General features: G+C 36.9%; 1 protein-coding gene and 1 long non-coding RNA gene across 5 annotated transcripts in view; both read left to right on the top strand.

The window, feature by feature from the left end:
- Positions 1 to 430: 430 nt before the first annotated feature.
- LOC107589294 (uncharacterized) lies at positions 431 to 920 on the top strand. The gene is made up of 3 exons (XR_001609661.1): positions 431 to 448; positions 640 to 692; positions 827 to 920. It is a non-coding gene; the product is annotated as an uncharacterized lncRNA (long non-coding RNA).
- A 1,839-nt stretch (positions 921 to 2,759) lies between these two features.
- Positions 2,760 to 20,560, top strand: part of ank1b (ankyrin 1, erythrocytic b) — an 84,212-nt gene continuing 66,411 nt past the window's right edge. For all 4 annotated transcript variants that reach the window (XM_016277641.1, XM_016277643.1, XM_016277642.1 and 1 more), the window contains exon 1: positions 2,760 to 3,143. In XM_016277641.1, the coding sequence (XP_016133127.1) occupies positions 3,018 to 3,143 (126 nt within the window). In that variant the 5' untranslated portion in view covers positions 2,760 to 3,017. The remainder of the gene's footprint in view (positions 3,144 to 20,560) is intronic.

Here is a 20,560-nt window from a genome sequence, read left to right as displayed (position 1 = left end):
TTGACAGTACCATCCCTGATATAATATGCCTCAAAAATATGAATAAAAAGTATGATACTACCATTTTCTGCACCACTATTAAAGAGAATAATGAATGATGTAATTTCTGGTAAATTACAGTGTCACATATGAGTGGAGTATAAATTATTATGGGCGCAGAATGGTTAGTGTGACAGGGTTGAGTTCAGACTGAGGGACATAACTTTAAAGTCAGTTTTTTAAAATAAAATATCTAGCAGTTTTTCAAGGAAATATTTTTCACAAGAAAGGAACACAAATAAATGCTTACATTATTGCCAAAAATCACAGACACTATGTTTAAGGGTATAGACAAAAGTTTCATCCATCAAGGTCAGTGCATATTATTCAGCTAAAATATTTGGTATAAACCTACGATTCTCTAAATGTTAAGTTTTGTTTTCTTACAGAACTCAAGTAATGGACAATGGTGAGTGAGTGGATATTTTTATCAGCAGAAATGCTTATAACCTCTGTATACCGGTACAAACTTGCATTGCACCTCACTGTGGGTTTTTTTAGTAAATGAACATTTCTGAGGTCATGATTGGTATGACGTTGAGGTGTGATTTTTTTTTATTTAAAGAAAACATAAAATTCATGACAAATTCTCTTTTTTAGACAACCGAGATGCAAATTCTGGTACTATTGAAGTGCAGGAAGAGAAAACAGAGGTACATATTTTATTTATTTTTTAATTACTTTTGAAATGATAATTAAAACGTGAGAATGAATTATGAATGTTTTTATGAACATGATTTTGTGAAATACTAATTTGTAATGTTTAATTTCAACATGTTTTTCACAGACCGTAGAGGATGAGCTATTATATGCCACAGTGAATCATTCAGGTGCTGGTGAAAACTCTGGTCCTGCAGTGAAGTTTGAATCAGGAACGGATTACGCCACAGTGGTCATACACTGAACAACCTGTAACACTGAATTGATTTTTTTTCCCTCAGGGATTTTAGCCACCAAGGATGAAATAAAAATTATATGTGCTATTTTGAGCAAATTTCTTATGGTTCTCATGACTTGATTTTAGATAGTAAACTCACCTGAAAGAATATGTTCATTTGATTAATACAAATCAGAAAGTGGTTGAATTAGTAGGGGAGTTGACATTAGGTTTGCTATAATGACACTCTATCCAGCAACCAGGGAAGGGCTCTATTGCTACATGTATACACTTCTTGATGACAGGTATAGTTAACTTGAAACTCTTCTATATGAAACTATCTTTACAGATTAAATCCCCACAAAATCATTCTGTAGGTTATAGAATAGGTTAGCACAGGATACTTAATTTGTTTGCTAAATAAATTTGTTTTCAGATACATCATAGTACATGCAGTATCAGGAAAAAAGTCTCTGTTTTATCAGTTTTGTGACATGTCCCCATTATGTCCTTATCGATCGATTGACTGACTGAACGTAGTATGGAATTCGTGTTGTGCTGTATAGAGTCCACTAGATGGCGACATCTGCCGTTGGCAAACCAAGATTGCTCTTCACTCACAAAATGCAAAGTATTAAAGGGGTCATATGATGCGATTTCAAGTTTTCCTTTCTCTTTGGAGTGTTACAAGCTGATTGAGCATACTTTAGTTTTTCTTTCCATGTGACTAATCACTCTGAAATAGCAGGAAAATCAACACTGATGGGTCCAATTCTGCTTTTTAAAGCACTGCAAAAAATGAGATATCTTTGATCATACTATGTATTTATGCGTTCTGTGTTGATTTATATGTTAGTGCAACCCCAAAACATCTTAAAGCATTCAAAACCAACCTGATTGCCAAATTTCCACCAAATACTGTATGTCATGTATACACCATATGATAGGTTTTTACCAATTACAGTATATGATGTAAACAAATCATAGACTGTCACTAATTACAAAGTTTTCCCCCTTTCCCAAAGGAAATCAGCAGATCATTTTGATTAGAGGAAGAAAAATCAATCAGCTGAAGGATAATGTATAGCCTAGTGTCATGACAAGCATAAATAAATATGACTGATCTGTCACATGACTCAGACATCATTCTCAGAGGCAAACGGTTGTGCCTGCATTTCACTTCAGATGGGCTCTGAATTGTAATGCACTGGCTCCTTTTTACATAACTGTTACTCCACAATCTCACATTTTGCACAGTACTGTAAAAAAAACAGCAAAAATAAATACCACACTGTATTCCACATGTTCACTAGTTACAAAATAATTTGTCATTACTGTATAAATTACAAAATACAAGAGAGGAAAGGCATGAGAGCTCTGGGAAGAATCCACAGTCTGGTGAGAGAGAGCGAGATTGTGCATGCAGTTTTTATGAGGTAAGCTGTTATGGCTCTAAACCCTTTCACTCTTAGCAATCAAATGGGAACCTGCCTTCGATTAGAACCAGAAAATGAACCCAACTGAATGCATCACACTAAAGTAAACTAGAAACCAACCACAGAAGGCTGTATGAGAGGCAAATATGCAGTAATTGATCAAACAAAAGATGTTTTTTCACTGCAAAACCAGTCTGTGTGGAAAGAAATAATAAATTTGTGTGCTGATTGTTTTCAACTACATCCTGCAGATCTGCACAAAGAAGACGACAATAATACAACAGACGTGCGGTAAACAGTTGGCAGTATCTCTGAGAAAAATGGGAGACTGTGAGTGAGAAAGAGAGACGGAGGGAGAAAAATCGAGCTGCTGCAGTATCCCTACACTGCTGAGGCTTGGACTGCGTGACTGCCTGGTGCGTTGAAAGAGAGAGAGAAGGGAGGGGGGATGGGAAGGATCTTGCTTGGATGAGGAGCAAGCAGGCAGGCAGGCAGCAGCATCATCTCTTTTGTGGCGCGCTGCTGAGGGAACTTGCCGCCTAGAGCCGTGCAGGGCGCTCACTCCTCGCAGGCGCGCACAGCGCCACCGCCTCTCCCGCACTGGCCGCCGCAGGGACAGCGACAGCCTCCGTTACAGGCGCAGAACTGCTTGCTGCAGCGGCACCATGGCGCAAGCCGCTAAGCAGCTCCGCAAGAACAAGGACCTTCAGGAGCTCGCAGCTCAAGAGCAGCGAGAGAAGGAGGAGGAGAAGATCAAGAAGAGGAACCGATCGAGAGACCGTAGACGCAAGGTAACAGACCTTTTTTCCGTATGGGGAAGGATACACACCTTCACACATATCACTGACTCATTGTGTTAACCAGTCAGCTAGAGCTGGTCGTTCACAGATTAAGTTTGAGGAAGATGCTGATGTCTGGCAGGGTAGATGAGGGGGGTTCATGACTGAGATGATTGGTTAAGTAGCCCATCGGTCCTCTGGGGAACATCCTGCTCGATCGATTTAGAAGCAAATGCTGTTTATGACTGATGCTGCATCAAAGCAAACCCGATTGCTTTATGTATTCAGATGCACCTGCCACAGGCTCCATTGTTTGTAGCGTTCCCTCCGCCTGTCATCGCCATGCTACACCACCTCATATCGATGCCGTAAGCGTGAACTTTGGCAGAACGTGAGTGTAATGTCTGCACCTGCTTCTGCCACCCATTCTCATTGCAGTTTGTATGATGGAATGGGTGCTGGAGTGCATTATGGGAGCACTGCTGCTCTGAGCCCGCTGGCTGCCTACTTACTTACTTACCTTACCTTCCACCAATGAATGTGCATGCGATGATGTATGGTCGCGTGCATGCAGATTTTGGCTTCACACGAGAGCAGAGGGAGTCTAGAAGTACACGTGACTCAGGTTACAGCTGAAGACAACAAGATCGGTAGAGGCCGGGGTGATGACTCCGCTCCCGTCTGCTCACCAAGGCTCATAAAACCTGTCAGCTTAGCATTTATCAGCGTGCTCGCGTAACTACACGATCGGGCAGAGATATGTGGCCGGCGGTGGTAGAATGTCAGTGTAGCGCTAATTAACAGAAGCCAGTTGCTGACACACACGTAGTGACACAAAAAGATACTGGAGTCTAAAGATCACTCTGAGGAGGACTGTCCTTGAGGTTTGGCTGTTTAATCTTTGGTGGGACGTCTGATGAAGCATTTGTCAAGGCTGTCAGTGACCCCTTGAGATTACACAGGGGTCTGGAAAATTGAAGTTGGCACGCGTTTGATGACACTGTTGCTTTTTTGATTTGATTAAAATAGTGTTAATGTTTAATAAGCAGTTCAACACTCACTCTCCATATGCAACCCTTGAGCTTTTTTCATATTAGTGTATTTTGACATAATTTTGTTAAGTTAAAATGCAAACCGTTTGATTCCTAAGGCCTAATGTAATGTGACCTTACAGTAGGCTACAGCTAATGCAAGATGCTTATGTTTGTATGAGCTTAATTGAAAATTGTGCAGCTTCAGGCGTAACCAGTCTGTAACCCTGGCCATGAGTTCAACCATTGGCACACAGAAGGGTAAATACTGACACGTAAACAAAAACAGAGAAAGAGAGGAATATTATATGATTAGATTTTTTTGTTTATTCCAATTAAAGTTGAAGTCAGGGTCCATAATTAATAAACAATTAGTAAAGAAATAAAGCATCACAAGATTTAAGTCAAGAATTATACTCTGGAAAAATGATGTTAAAAACGAAACATATGCATGAATGAATAATTAACAATCAGATCTGTTGCATGCATTTACAAAATAGATAGAATTTTCATTTCATGCCGACTGTGACATTTATCACCACCATTTATCATAGAAGTCAATGTGGTGCAGTGATTGCTATGATAAATTATAAAAGGCACATGTCATAAAGATTGTTGACCCTAGTGTCATCATGTTCCTGAAAACGTGTCAGTTTCGCTGAGGTCTCAGAGCGTTTTGGACGGTCTGTGGCCTTGTGAGATCTCAGCTGTTGGTGGACAAACAGTTGGATTGTGATTTTTACACATCCCTGAGGTGGATGTCCAGTGAAAAATGATGTCAAGAATGATGTCAAGTGCCTAGAGTGTGAGACACAGAGAAACGGTCTGCGTTCTGATCGAAATATTAGCTCTTACTGAATACTGCATTATATACTGCATACTATAAAAAAAAAAAAATCTGTATTCTGTAACATCACATCAACATAAACACATCACACAGTATGCTATATTGCTGTCACATTGTGCATTTAATTCAGTTAGTTGCATAGGCGTAATTTGCGGGTGGGACGGGTGGGACATGTCCCCACCACTTTTTGCCAGGGTCGATATTGACACGAATATTGATGGTTTTCTTTTTTTTTGATTCCTCAGTGTTTGCTAAACGTTCTGTAATTTATTAGTCATTATATAGCCTAATACAGCGTGTAGGCCTATGCCATGCCTCATCTTATTCGTTTTTGTTAATAACGTTTTGTAAGCTAGTGTGTCATTGAATACTGTTTTATTGTTGTTGTGCATTTTAATTAAAAATAATGAATCCATCTTTTTTTTTGTCTTAAAAGGTGAAAGGTGTATAGATGTAAGCTAAACAGACAATTATATTTGATTGTAAAACCTGACAAGATCGTGAAATCAGAAGTGAAAGCATCCGAAGCCCGGTTCCCTGGCAAAAGAGGAACTCCCATTCACAAAATTCAAATCACAAATAATACTACTGATGAAAAAGAACGGGTTGAATGTTAACTACTTTCGTTTCCATATAACTATAAACTACGATAAAAGTTCATCAGCATGCATTGATTAATAGCATGTTGTAGTGCAAAAAAAACAAAAAAAAAACAACGTGCTAGTGCATCCACCTGAGAAAGTTAATTGCAAAAGAGCGACCAGTGGGAAGAATGAGTCTAGAGTCCTGAATTGCCCAGCTCCCTCTGTCAATGATCTAGCACCCCCTCAGCACCTGCGTTCAAAATTTTCTGGCGCCGCCCCTGGTACATCGATGTATTTTTAAAAGCAAAAATTAAGTTTGTTCAACTCTAACCCAGTCCCCAAGTAAATTAGGTTATTAAATAAAAAACTAGCAAAATAGTTGCGCGGAGTCCCCACCACTTTTCAAAGCAAAGTTAAGCCACTGGTTAGTTGCATCTGCGTATTTTTATTTTGTTACATTTTAAATTAGATTTTGTGCAGAAATATCTTGTTAGAGAAAGTTCAGAAAAAATGGGAAGTTACAATGCAGAGCTTGAAAAAAGTCCACACACTCAAACATCAAAAAGTCACAAGCGAGATGAAACCAATATGAGCAATTTACTGAATAAAAACAAGGTAAACGTTTCGGTCACATGTTGACCATTTTCAATGCCAAGCTAACAATTTTTAATTATTATTATTTTTTAAATAAAAAAGATGCTGGGGTCACGATGCCGGCTCAACATCGTGATGTCTATCAGCCATTGATATGGCATCGTCTATCGGCCCAACACTAGTCTGTATACTACACATTTTAGCATGTGCAGCAGATCATCTTTACACTATTAAACACTATTAAAACTAAAGGTAAATAAAGGTTCTTTAGTTGCATCTATGCAGGGTCCAATGAAGAACCTTTAACAGTTATGGAACAATTCCATTGCAAAAACGTTCTTTATAATTCTTTAATCAGATTTTTAGAATGTTCTTCACACTAAGAAAATATTGTTCTTTTTTTTGTTCACCGAAATTTTGGAACCTTTACCAAGTGTACCATACGTGCAGTTTGTTTTCTCTACACAGTATGCATACTGCAGAAACGTTTGCACATTTTCACATCTTTTGTCAGATTTCTGCAAATCCATGTAATCCAAGTTTTTTATATCTTGACACAGATATTTCATTTCCACATTACCTCTTAGTGTGTGTTATAGTATGTGTGCTTTTCTCGGTGTATGGAATATGGTGTGAGTCTTGCTCCATTAACCTTGCCAGTTCAACATAACTCAAACACACAACTGTTGATACTACATCACACTGACACTCACAATATAGATCAGGGGTTTGTTTCCTTTTGGTGGACGCCGCGGACCATTATCTCTTAAACCGTGGATCATGCTAGACTTTGTACACACAACATTTCTACGAACACTGCAACAGTTGTAATATGACGTCATGCTCTCCGTATCTTTTAAAAAATAGAGGATGAATAAGAGAGTGGCTAATAAAAATATATGACTATCATTTAACTGTAAAACACAAGAACCGATTGCATTTCCTCAGTGGTTTTATATTAACTTCACTGCACAAAACTTCTTTACTTATTTCTTGAGGGATATTCCATGTACTTGCTGGTCCCAATTCCAGTCATAATGCGCAGAAATATCGACGTTCCTTGCACATGACAGAGCAGCATCCATTAGACTCAAAAGTGCTTTGTCTCACACATTAGTCAAGGAGCCCATAAGCTACGATTACACAACCCTGATTAAATTGACACAGGTTCTGAATATATGTGGTGGCCACTGCTCAATATAATGCTTCTCACATATGTTCCCTTATGGACATGGATGAAATAGCTTACCAATAATGTCCTTGCAGGGACAACAGAGGAGAAGAGAGCATGAGATGTGTTCCCTACACGTGCTGCTCGCGTACACGCATGCATACTCAGCATCTTTGCTTTGTAGCAGTGTTATCGACAGATGTGGGTGGGGCGGTTCTCGTCTGTCTTCTACTTGAAGACGAAACAACCCAAGCAGCTCTGTTACTCTGATCCTAATCTATTTATTATTCACAGAGTCTCCCCAGCTGTGGTGTCCTTCTTGCCCCTTATACATGTATGTTATCGCTTATTAGATCATTCTGTCACCTGAATGCTGCAAACTTGTTTTTTTTTTGGTGCAACAGATGACACTTGAGGTTTTAGAAGAATTGTGTTGATAATGCTCATGATATGGATCTTGATGTTGAAAGGTTAATGCTGAGAGTGTTTCACATTGTCTTAGCACTCCCGGGTGCCTCAGGAATAATTTTATGAGGATATAATGAATAAAAATGAATTTCAGTAAAAGCAGCACTGAATGACTTTCTTTATTAGTTTACCTGAATAATTTGCATAATTGACGTTTCTGTGCTCACATTAGGAGACAAGTTAATTTACTTACTGTTTCAGTAACTTTAAAATTTGCTTTCAGTATTTTTATGTAACAGTTGTGATACTGCTTTAACCTTTTCAAAGTGTGTAGTTTATCCACAATCATTTAGGCTTTTCTTGCATACATTATGTAGTCTATACTCTAAAAAATGTGGGGTTGTTTCAACCCAACTTTGGGTCAAATATAGACTAACCCAGCTGTTGGGTTAAATTTTTTTATTACATTTTTAACCTATTTTTAGTCCATATTTGACCCAAAGTTGGGTTGAAACAACCCCACAATTTTTAGAGTGTATAAGTATTATGTAAATAAAGTGTGGGGTCAGTAAGTATTATACAAATATTATATAAAAAAAATCCTGAAAAAATGCATCACAATTGCCACTAAAATATTAAGCAGCACAACTGTTTTTAATAATAAGAACCTTTTCTTTCCAAATTTACCTGAATAATTTGCATAATTGACGTTTCTGTGCTCACATTAGGAGACAAGCTAATTTACTTACTGTTTCAGTAACTTTTAAATTTGCTTTCAGTCTTTTTATGTAACAATTGTGATACTGCTTTAACCTTTTCAAAGTGTGTAGTTTATCCACAATCATTTAGGCTTTTCTTGCATACATTATGTAGTCTATACTCTAAAAAATGTGGGGTTGTTTCAACCCAACTTTGGGTCAAATATAGACTAACCCAGCTGTTGGGTTAAATTTTTTAATTAAATTTTTAACCTATTTTTAGTCCATATTTGACCCAAAGTTGGGTTGAAACAACCCCACAATTTTTAGAGTGTATAAGTATTATGTAAATAAAGTGTGGGGTCAGTAAGTATTATACAAATATTATATAAAAAAAATCCTGAAAAAATGCATCACAATTGCCACTAAAATATTAAGCAGCACAACTGTTTTTAATAATAAGAACCTTTTCTTTCCAAATCAGCATATTAGAATGGTTTTTAAGTATTTTAGCATAAAACCTCTAAAAAATGTGGGGTTGTTTCAACCCAACTTTGGGTCAAATATAGACTAACCCAGCTGTTGGGTTAAATTTTTTTATTACATTTTTAACCTATTTTTAGTCCATATTTGACCCAAAGTTGGGTTGAAACAACCCCACAATTTTTAGAGTGTATAAGTATTATGTAAATATGGTATTCAACACCCGCCTTTCAAAAATTATATGCATACTAGGTTTATATACATTGCATAACTTAGTGCATTGACTTAGTATGCATGTTGCACAGATTTTCCTTTTCATTTAATTACCTTCTTATATAGGTAATTACTTACTTTTGGTTAATCTGCATAATCTTCACTCACGAGTTTTCAGTGTGTATTCATGACACAAACTAATTTTGTTACTGTTTTTAGTAAATTTAGAATTTTAATGCTTTGTAGCTAATAATTACACTACTGTTCAAAAGTGTGGGGTCAGTAAGTATTATACAAATATTATATTAAAAAAATCCTGAAAAAATGCATCACAATTGCCACTAAAATATTAAGCAGCACAACTGTTTTTAATAATAAGAACCTTTTCTTTCCAAATCAGCATATTAGAATGGTTTTTAAGTATTTTAGCATAAAACCATTTTTAAATTGTTATAATATTTTACAATATTACAAAATTATAAAATTTTACTGTATATTTGATCAAATAAATGCAGTCTTAGAGATCAAAAGAGGCCGGTAAAATATCTTACCGGCCTCAAACTTTTGAATGGTAGTCTATAGATAAAGTATGTGAAAAGTATTTTAACATGAAGCAAGTACATACTTTACTTTTCAGCTTGTCCAGTTTATTCAGTCACTAATTATTTAGACTTTTCTTGCATTCATAATCAACTGCAAATTTCTGAAGTACGAATTCAAAGTTGATGCAGTATGCTACTAAATCATTTTAATATGTATCTAAATCAATGCAGGGTTCATAATTTAAATAATATGCATTGAAAATGTGTGTAGTTGTCATACTTGATGAATGTAGTATGCATTCTTGACCAGTGTTGTGTATATATATATAACTTGAAAAACATGCGCCACAAAGCTCATATGCATGGATTTATTTACTGATATAGTATGCATACTACACAGATTTAGTTTAAATTCTGTGTTAAGAAATTACAGTCTGAGCCTCGGATGTGTGATATTTACCCTAGTTGCCTGTAATGCTATCCCCATGTGACATCTTCAAAGGCCTGGTCTTAATCCACACAATTTAACTGTTTCTTTCTCATATTCCCAGATTAATGTCATATGTCTTGCATAATTATACTAATCCCTGCAGGCCTGTCTAGATACATTAGATATGACTTGACCTTTCTTTTCGTTGCGGCTCAAATCTTGTCAGAAACCAAATGACCTTCCTTTTTTGTGACATTCTTGCTCTCAAAACAGCCCATTTCAGCAAAATTACAAGCTGTGGATGTTCAATTGATGTATGCAGTTGTGTCTCTGCTCTCTGACAGAAAGTAAACATAATATTTCCGCTGGCTATTTATGACCTCGTTGAGATACAATAGCTTAAATTCCCTCCGTCCTCTTGCTGTTCCTTTATCAAAGTCTGGAAATATCTTGTGTGTGTGTGTGTGTGTGTGTGTGTGTGGATATCTGGTGTGTATGTGCAAGTGTTTGTGTAACTCCGTTACCAAACTCAGCATTTGTGCATGTGTGTACATATGAGAAAGAGAGAGAGGGAGATGCCGAGTAAAAAACAAGAGGAAGAAGGCAATCACTAATGGGGAGAGAGTGAAGTTCAAGGAGCAATCTTTTTTCCTTTCTTTCCATCCACGGTTTAAAATTGAATCAGCGATGAAGTATTTATATGAGCACGGTGTGGCTTTTCCAGTCCAGTGCCTCAGTGGAGTGCAGGGAGAGAGAGGGAAAAGATCTGTAATATTGCCAGCATGAGTGCTGTTGTCTTCCCGATATGCCTGTGTGTTTATGGGCCGCAGCTACAATAACTAGAGCACAACCTGACAGTAGTAGTTGATTGCGAGCAGTAAGCAGGTCTGGTGGGAGAGATGAAGGGCGCCGTCATGTGTGTCTCGGGCTCTGATGATGAATCCACCTGCACTGCCTGTAATGATGTCCTCTGTTTACTTGTGTTATGAGGTCTTTTTGGATATAGACTGCTTTTTTATATGTTTTTCTGTGTTATTATAAAATATACAGTGAATTCCTTTAATATCAGCCATATTGAAGTAGGGTGACCATGATTTTGCCAAGTAGGAGATGTTCCTGGATATTTTTTGGACCTAGAACGGCATTGTTGTCAAGATATAGATGAATTTAGGTCTTCATTGGAACAGAATTGGAGAAATTTAGCATTACATCACTTGCTCACCAATGGATCATCTGCAGTGAATGGGTGCCGTCAGAATGAGAGTTCATACAGCTGATAAAACCATCACAGAAACCCACAAGTATAATGAATACATCTCCAGTCCATCAATTAATGTTTTGTGAAGTGAAAAGCTGCATGCTTGTAAGAAACAAATCCATCATTAAAGGTATTTTAACTTTAAATGCTTAATTTCTTCTGGACAAAATATGAGTCCATAATCCATAATAAGGCCTCTTGCAGTGAAAAAGTCCATCTCCTGTTATCCTCTCACATCAAAATCCACTGACATATTTGTTTTTGGACTGTTTTTACTAATAAATTGTGCTTGATCTGTGCAGATTTCTCTCCTGATTCAGATGAGACCAGTTTTTTTCACTGGAGAAAGCAATATTATGGATTGAGGACTCAACAACATTCACTAATACATTATTAACATCTAAGGATGTATCCGTTAATATTATTTAATAGCCCTGAGATAACATGAACAGTGAACAGTTGTATTTTTATAAACTAAAGTAAACAAAGATGAATTAATAGTGTAACAAATGTATTGCTCATTGTTAGTTAATGGTAGTTAATGCATAAAATAATGTTAATTAATGGGACCTTATCGTAAAGTGTTACTGACTGCTGGTTAGTGCTAGTCTAACATAGCGAGTTACAATCAATGACAGTGCTAGTCAAACTAGGGCTGTACAATTAATCAAATTTCTAATCGCGATTACAATTATGGATGCCACAATTACGTAATCGTTCAAAGCGGCAATTAATCGTTCAAAGTTAGTGTTTTCAGCTTGTTTATTTTCATATAAAAATACGGCATGCAGTTGCATCAAACAATGGTATAAACATCATTCAATGTAAATTGTGATAATCGTAATTAATAATCGCAATTACAATTTCAAGGGAATAATCGACAATTATGATTTTTGCCATAATTGTGTAGCCCTAAGTCAAATATTGTTTTTCTGGTGAAGTTGGTTGTCCAAGTAAGTCTGTTAATCTAGTCAGTGTTGAAATACCCACACCCCATACTGAAGGCTAGCAACCAAAACAGCAAAAGAGAGAGGTGTCAGCAAAGCATTGAGAGACAATTTCATTAGGCCTGTTTGTTTATGGGAGAAAGACAAAAAGAGAGAGAAACACCTAGAGAGAGAACGAGATTCTAAGAGGAAGTTGTGATTTAAAATAGAGTGTAACTACATTCGAGTGTAGCCAGCGGCTTCTCAAAGTAAAAATCCCATTTGTTTTCTCCATAATGGATTTTAACCCATGACTCTTCTAGACAGACCTAACATGAGCTCTGAAGTTGTTAAGCACTGATATATGCTTCTATAAAAGCCACTTATTTCAGCTTAATTTTTTTTTTTTAAATGTGTAATGTATATTAAAGGTTTCATTTCAGAATTCATAGAGAGGAGCTATCATAATTCTTGGATCCACCAATTAGAGAAGTCACTGTTAAGATGTAAACAAAAACCACAACAAAAGAGCTCATTAGCAAACACCTACTCGCATGAAACACTGTGGCTAATGCAATCGAAACTAAAATCGTTCAAAATCTTATATTTGTGTGTGTGTATATATATATATATACATGTATATAAAATTGATCAAAAGTGGCACTAAAGACACAATACAAAAAAAAATCTATTTGAAATAAATGCTGTTCATTTGAACTTTGTATTTATCTACTATATTATATTCATCCTGAAAAAAATTATTACGGTTTCCACAAAAATATTAAGCAAAACTTTTTTATATAATAATAACGGAATGCTTTTAAAAAATATATAATAATAATAAGGAAAGTTTCTCGAGCATCATATCAGTATGTTAGAATGATTTCTTAAGGATTATGTGACACTGAAGACTGGAGTAATAGAAAACAGTTGTTTTAAATTATAATAATATTTCACAACATTAGTGTTTTTACTGTATTCTTGATCAAATAAATTCAGCCTTGTTGAGCATAATCTTACTGACCTAATACTTTTGAAGGGTAGTGTATATTTGTATACAGTATATTTGACTATTTTCCAATATGTTCAAATATATTTTACACTTATAGGCAAAGACTGTATGTCAGCATTTTTATATGATACCATAATTTTTTCTCTTGGCAACTTAAAAGTAAACAGTCTTGTGCCTTTGTCTTTCTCACATTTTCAAATAATTTTAGCCTCAAATCAAAGTTTGTATGTTGCTGTTATGATACGTCTCGACTCAAATGTGATGCCCACTGGAGGTGGTAATGCGGTCTTGATACTAAATGTATAAACAATCCAATGTTCTGTCAATTATTTTTTATCAAATGGAATCTTAGTTGCATAATAAATATAGCAAATACATAACCTGATGTATTTTATTTGTGTTGTTAAACATTCCTTGTTCAGTTTCTTATCTCAGTGTTGGTAGTTCTTCATCTAAATGACCTTCTGGCGCATCTGCGTGTTCCTTCTGATCTCTTGTTCCCTCCCTCCTTCTGGCCTTCCACCCTCCCATCAATCTCCTGACGGTGCATCTATTAGAGATTATTGATGTTCCCTGCTGACAGTATCATGCAGTGTGACTTACAGAGCTCTTACTTTATAGACCGTCTCATTTGCCCCAGCACTAATGTCATCTGGCCAAGAGCTTCAGGCTCAAGGATGCAGTGTAGAGCAGCAGGTTAGCGCACCAACATCAGCACTAGACTGCTCCAAGGCAAACAACACACACACACACACACACACACACACACACCAAAACACCCTTTTATGCACACATGGATGCACACACATGCTTACACAATCCATCTTCGCCTCTCTGACTCAGCTGTTTTTGGCAGTGAGGGCAGTACAGCGGGTACAGTGGGCCCTTGAGGAAAACGGGAAGGTGAAAGTGACAAACACGGCCCTCAGGTGTTGCAACACTTCACCCCCTCACTACAGTGCTAAGCTTTCTCAGGTTAAAGAAGGAAACACACTCAGTGCATGAAATGAATAAGGGAATATCCAGAATCTGCTAAAACAGGACCTAGAAGTGTACTGTCGAGATGATGCCTTTTATCAATGGGGTGGTCTGTGTTTTTCTAGCAGACCATCTAACCCGTATGGAAGCCTGCTTCCGCCCTTATAAAAAAGGTAATCATGACTTAATTTTTTTGTAAATGTATTTGAAATACTTTTATTTTGTGCTAAATATACTACACATACATTTACATTTATGTGCTTAATAGGGCTGTGCAATATATCAAATTATTGAAATATCGCAAAAGTACATATCGCAATATGCAATATGCAAACAGCTTGCAATATTTGGGGCCATGAACAAAAGACAAGAGAAAATCACTCTGCTCTTACCTAAATAACTTTTGTAGCTTAAATAAGAATCAGTGCATATTGAATTCAAAGAGTAAATTCTAAGCAGTGTTTTATTTTTCCTTTTTATTATTCAGTTCCTAAACTCATGTTAAAATAATTACACTAATGTTAAAATGACATTTTTATGTAATGCTTGAGTAAAACACTACCGTTCACTTTCAGAAGTTGTTGTAGGGGTGCTTTCTTATTAGAATCAGAATCAGAATGAGCTTTATTCACCACTTAAGTGTGCGCAAACACAAGGAATTTGTTGTGGTTTTACAGGAACTCTTGGCACATACTGTACATACATACAAATAACCATATATATATGACACAAGATAGTTATAGAAGTTCACAGAACTGACTCAGCAACAGCTGAGTAAAACTGTTTCATCTGAGCATGTGGCACTTTAGGCATTATCGTATTGCATTATTTAATGAGTTACCGCATATTGCATTTTTCTCCAATATCGCATAGCCCTAGTGCTTACTAAAAATACCATGCGGATGTACTTTTAGTATACTAAACTGGTATACTTAAAGTCTGCTGAATTGGAACAACTAATTTTGTGCTTAATGTACTTTAATTGTGCAGAAGTAGTGCTGAGGTCCAACTGAAAATATACTAAAGTATTTGATTGTGCTAAAGTGGAACTATTGCAAGTATACTTCAGGTACACTTTAAATATCTTGCATTTAAAGACTGATATTATACAGAGAGATCATACAATCCTTATTAATAGTGATATTTTAGGCATAATCATAAGAAATGTGCATTGTGCAATGAATAAATACTCCAAATAAAGTTTAATTATAATTTTATGTCTTTAAGTGTTAAGCGATATGTCAATGAATATGTTAAAGGGGGCATAACACACACAGTTTCACCCAATCTCGTGTTAATCTTGAGTACCTATAGAGTCGTACTGCATCTTTCATATCTCCAAAAAGTCTTTAGTTTGATCATATTTATAAAAGAAAGATACAGCTTTACGATTCTCTCCGGAAAAATCAGAGCTCCTGGAGGCGTGCCGTTGGCGGAGCTAAAGAGTGAAGAGCACTTGGACGCCGAATGCCAACAAAACAGACATTTGATGCGGTATCACTTACCGTCTGCAGTTCTGAATCATGACCGGGATCTTTTATAGCTGGGACCGCTCCATCTTTCAGTATCAAACGATGTGCAAATCCAGCTTCGAACTGGGCCTTGTTTATAAAACGTTCGTCAACAAACACACTTGTGAAACTCCCTTGCTGCTCCGGAAAAACAAACTGTATCCACTGTTTACATAACGCTGGGTTCTTTAGGAAGCTGAACAAAGTTATCTTTCCTTTACAACCAAAAACACACTTCTTTGGAGACATTCTTCCTGAGAAAGTCCCGTGTAGCGTTGCCGCCGGATGAAGCGCGTTGATGGGCACGATCTCGCTCTTGCACTGGTCGATGCGTGCACGGGCGCACTCTTCCTGGAGAAATGCCCATATAAGGAGTTCCACCCTTGTCTACGTCATGAAGAGCCACGATCGAAAAAAAACTCTCAGAAACTTGTACAAACCTGGAAGTAAGATTTTTGGCACAGAAATACTCTGTCATACGTCCAAATTGTTTTTTGAAACTTCATCCATGCTTAGCATGAGAATCTAACTCTTTAACAATGTAAATAACTCTGAATGCATGAAACAGCATTGTACCCCCCTGTGACGAGAGGGGCGGGGCCGAGAGCCGTCGGAACGGAGCGAGGTTTTTTACTAGGTTTGCAACTTATATCTCTCAATTTCAAAAAAAAATTCTGTAATTGTGACTTCATATTTCACAATCGATACTTCATCTATTACAATTTTGACTTTTTTCATAAATGTCTCTTAATGTCTCTTAAGAGACTTTCTTTTTCATAATTGCATTTCATCTCACAATTTTGACTTTTTCCCCCGTAATTGTAGCTTTACACTTCACAACTGATACTTCATATATCACAATTGGCACTTTATTTCTCGTAAATAGCGACTTTGTGTTTCACAATTATGCATTTATATCTTACAATTTCAACCTTTTCCTGTTATTGTCACTTTATAGCTCACATTTGATGCGTCATATCTCACAATTATACCTTCATTTCCCACAATTGTGATACTGTATGATTATCATGAATGTGACTTTATGTTGCAGTTTGACTTGCTTCATTTATGTATTTATTTTTGTGTTGAGGTGGAAACATGCTTCCATAGGCTTGATGATTAACAGGCAACTTTTCTATTTCATGCCCATGATGTGTTATGAATGTAATCAGGACAAGACCCTCCTTAAAAAGCACCAGTGGAAATCATTATGAATTTCTATGATGGTTTATAGTCGTTAGTGCTGGTTTAGACTCACACAACCATTTTATTCAGTGGTAAACTAAGATTGTGAAGCTTATTGTCTTTCTAGTAAAGCTTGTTGACCAAGGAGGTCTTGCTGTATATGCAGCTTGGAGGGGAAACCAGTACCATCCAAAACACAACATATGCTCCTGATCAGCAAAGGTGGTCTTTTAGCTGGAGGGAGTCTGTGCTATTAATGCCAAGTGTTCTTCGCATACCTTTCCAGCATTCATGACATTCATGTGGATTTCATGGCCTCCCCCAGTGTATAATTTCAGCTTAGTGGCTCACTAAACTCTTGTCTGTCAGAGCTCTCATTCCCATGCACGACCGTGGCTGGCACAGTAGGCCTAGGGTGTTTGGCTGTTGCTGTGAATCCTGTTGTAGGATAATAATTGTGTATCAGGCTCAGGTCTCACTCAGCATTCCTCTCCCGCTCTGACTCACCCAGAGCTTCTCCGTGGCTCTGAGCCGATGGCCTTTCAGTGAGCTTCCAGCCTTCAGCGAGCCACTAATTCCCTAAAATTTTCTTTCATATTAAACTTACGCTTTTATCTAATTTAGCCCTTGACCACGCTAGCCTGGGAGGAAGTCTCCTCATGAGAAGAGAGTGTAATGAAGGGAAATAGAGTAACCAGAGGGGGTGACTCATCCCAGCGCTGGAGCCTGAAGGAGTGAGATATTGCAGAGGACTGAAGATGAGACGTTTATATGGTGCTGATAGTGTGTGTCTAATGCAACATGGCTTGATAACTCTAAAGATTGTGTAACGTCCAAAAGTCAGAGATCGTCAGGGAAATGCTTGTTTTTAATTTTTTAAAATGCATTTGATTTTTTTTCATCAAAAATTATTATGAGCATTAAGCAAGTTCTAACATTTTCAAAGTCACAAATTTGAAAATTGATTAGTCAACTTGAAAAATTATTTAGAATGTTAAATATTTCCTATTTTTTTGTTTTAATGTTTCTTTTATTTTAGAATTGTCAAAATAGTCACCTAGAAAAATAGTGCAGAACCAGAATGTTAAATATTTCCTATTTTTTATGTTATCCTTATATTTTTTATTTATCTGTTGTTTTCGAATTTAGTTTAGAACACTAAAATTTTTAGTTATTTTTTAAAAATATTTAAATTTAAATAATTTTTTAACCCAAAATGTTTAAATGTTTTATATATTCTCTAGTCTATATATACACACACTCTGCATGTCTAGTTATTTAATTATTTTACATTATCTCTTCATTCATTGAAGATATTTATGATCTGCTGCTAATTTCTGAATGTTTTAGGTACATTTTGAGGTATTTGAACCACCTGAACAAACTGCTTAGCTGTAAATTAACGAATTCTCAATATATTATTCATAAACTATTTTGAATCTATGCAATATTTTACATTATCTCTTCACTCATCATTCATATTTCTGATATGTTGGTAATTTCTGTTATCATTTTTTTAGTTACATTTTGGGGTTTTTGAACCATCTGAACTTCCTGAACAAACCAATTAATCAATTTTCAATGCTGTAATGCCTATGATCCATCATTTAAATGTATAAACTCTTAAAATATGTAATTCAAACATGCACAAGTATGATTCAGAGTGTGAATATGTCATTTGTGTGACCTGTGTCACTCTGTGTGAACGTGACGGATTGACACGATCCCCTGTGAGCTGCAGCAGAACCCCACTGTGGTTTTAGTGGTGACCCGCTGGCATTCCCTCATATATAGACAGTAGGCATTCCTGGGTTTCTTCACTAATCCTGTCCTTTTATCTCTCACATAGTACCTTGCCCTACACTTGACATTTGCGTCATGGCTTGTGAATCAGACTGAATCAACTGCTATTTTATCTCAATGCTGCTACTCTGTATTTCTGCCTCATCAACTTCTGACTTCTGAACATTGAACACTTTTGTTATTTGAACTAAAGGTGAAGTAATGTTAAAATACTATGCCAATATAAATAAGACACACACGCATACTCTGCCCTCGATGTGATACATCCATCAGGCCGAGCAGCACCTTCATCTAGTGCTGCTGAAGGCACTAACAAGGCTATCATTCATCAAGCAGAGGCTGAGAGGGTCATGCAATAAAAACACGTGGATAGACTTGTCTGCCTGTCTTGCGTCTCACACGATATTACTGGTCCCAAGGATATTTTGTGTTTTTCACACTGGCTCCCAGCATGGGATGCTGGTTGACCCAGCAAATGTTGTGTTTTGGAAGCTGGTGTGCTGGTTATGCAGTTGTGTGCCATAGAAAATTTAATTGAGAGCAGCAGTTTGACTCCTGCAATGAATTTGAATTGTAACCAACAGGATGCAGGATTGCAGTTCTTGGTAGATTGCGCTGGTCATTACGGAAATGATCTGGCTGCATCTGTGTTCTTTAATGTGCGCATTGTTAGTAAATCACCCGCAGAATTTTCCCCTCCCATCAGCGTCTTTATGGAATTGTGCTCTAATGCTAATTTGCCCTGTTTAGTAAAATATGTTTTCAGAACTTTCTTAATGTTTTTGAAAGTTCTGAAGTCACCAAGACTGCATTTATATAATTAAAAATACAGTAAAAACTGTAACATTTTGAAATATTATTGCAATTTAATTTTAAACGGTCATGAAACCCCCTGTTTCAGCACTGGTTAGTTCCAAAGACTATAGAATACCCAAGACGTGTCACTCGTATAGTTTTGAATGGGGAAAAAATGCAATGCTTAACATGGCCGATTAATTGCAGGAAGCTCCGCCTTCTGAATGAAGGAGCCATAGGCTAATGGACCCTTTTCACAAGACTGTAATGACGAGTTTAACGGTCATCAGCATCGTAAATCGTAAAAATATTTGTATTTAACATTTTTTTGTATCTTTATAACATTATTCTTTGTATTATATCACCTTTGCATCAAATTACAAAAAAACAGTTAACGCTAATACGAGGGTGTTTCTAATGCAGCATCTATGGGAGGGACGGTAAATTTGACATCGTTCTCTCTTCTGACAGCCGTTTTCAGTCTCTCTCAATTTTTTTCCTTTTATTGAAAGTTATGAAAACACTATCGTGGAGTTATTCTTTTGCTATTTGAGCAACTGGGAATGCAAAAAATATATTTGTGGTGCTCTCCCATTCACTGCTCTTCAAGTTTACCCAACTATGATGACTTCCGCTGCTGAGAAACCCGGAAATGTGAAAAGGGTCCATCGGTAAAGTCAGCGCGTCACTGCATCTGCCGTTAGAAATCCCGGTTGCTGTAGAACGTCTAAGGTTACTTATGTAACCATGGTTCCCTGAGTAGGGAACGAGACACTGCGTCCTCTAGGAGTCGCTATGGGGAAACGCCTCGTCGTGACCCGTGTCTGAAGCATACATTGAAAAAACACCAACTCGTTGGCCGGCGACAGCCATGACGTCACTGCCAGTGCGACTATAGTATAAATAGGTGCCAGGAGCACACATCATTCACTTCTTCATCTGAAGCTTGCATCCGCAGCA

Source organism: Sinocyclocheilus grahami, unplaced genomic scaffold, assembly GCF_001515645.1.
Source record: "Sinocyclocheilus grahami isolate Dianchi unplaced genomic scaffold, SAMN03320097.WGS_v1.1 scaffold114.1, whole genome shotgun sequence".
In the NCBI taxonomy this organism is placed as follows: Eukaryota; Metazoa; Chordata; class Actinopteri; order Cypriniformes; family Cyprinidae; genus Sinocyclocheilus; species Sinocyclocheilus grahami.
The sequence above is the reverse complement of the archived record's forward strand: the minus strand, read 5'-3'. Positions and strand labels throughout refer to the sequence as shown.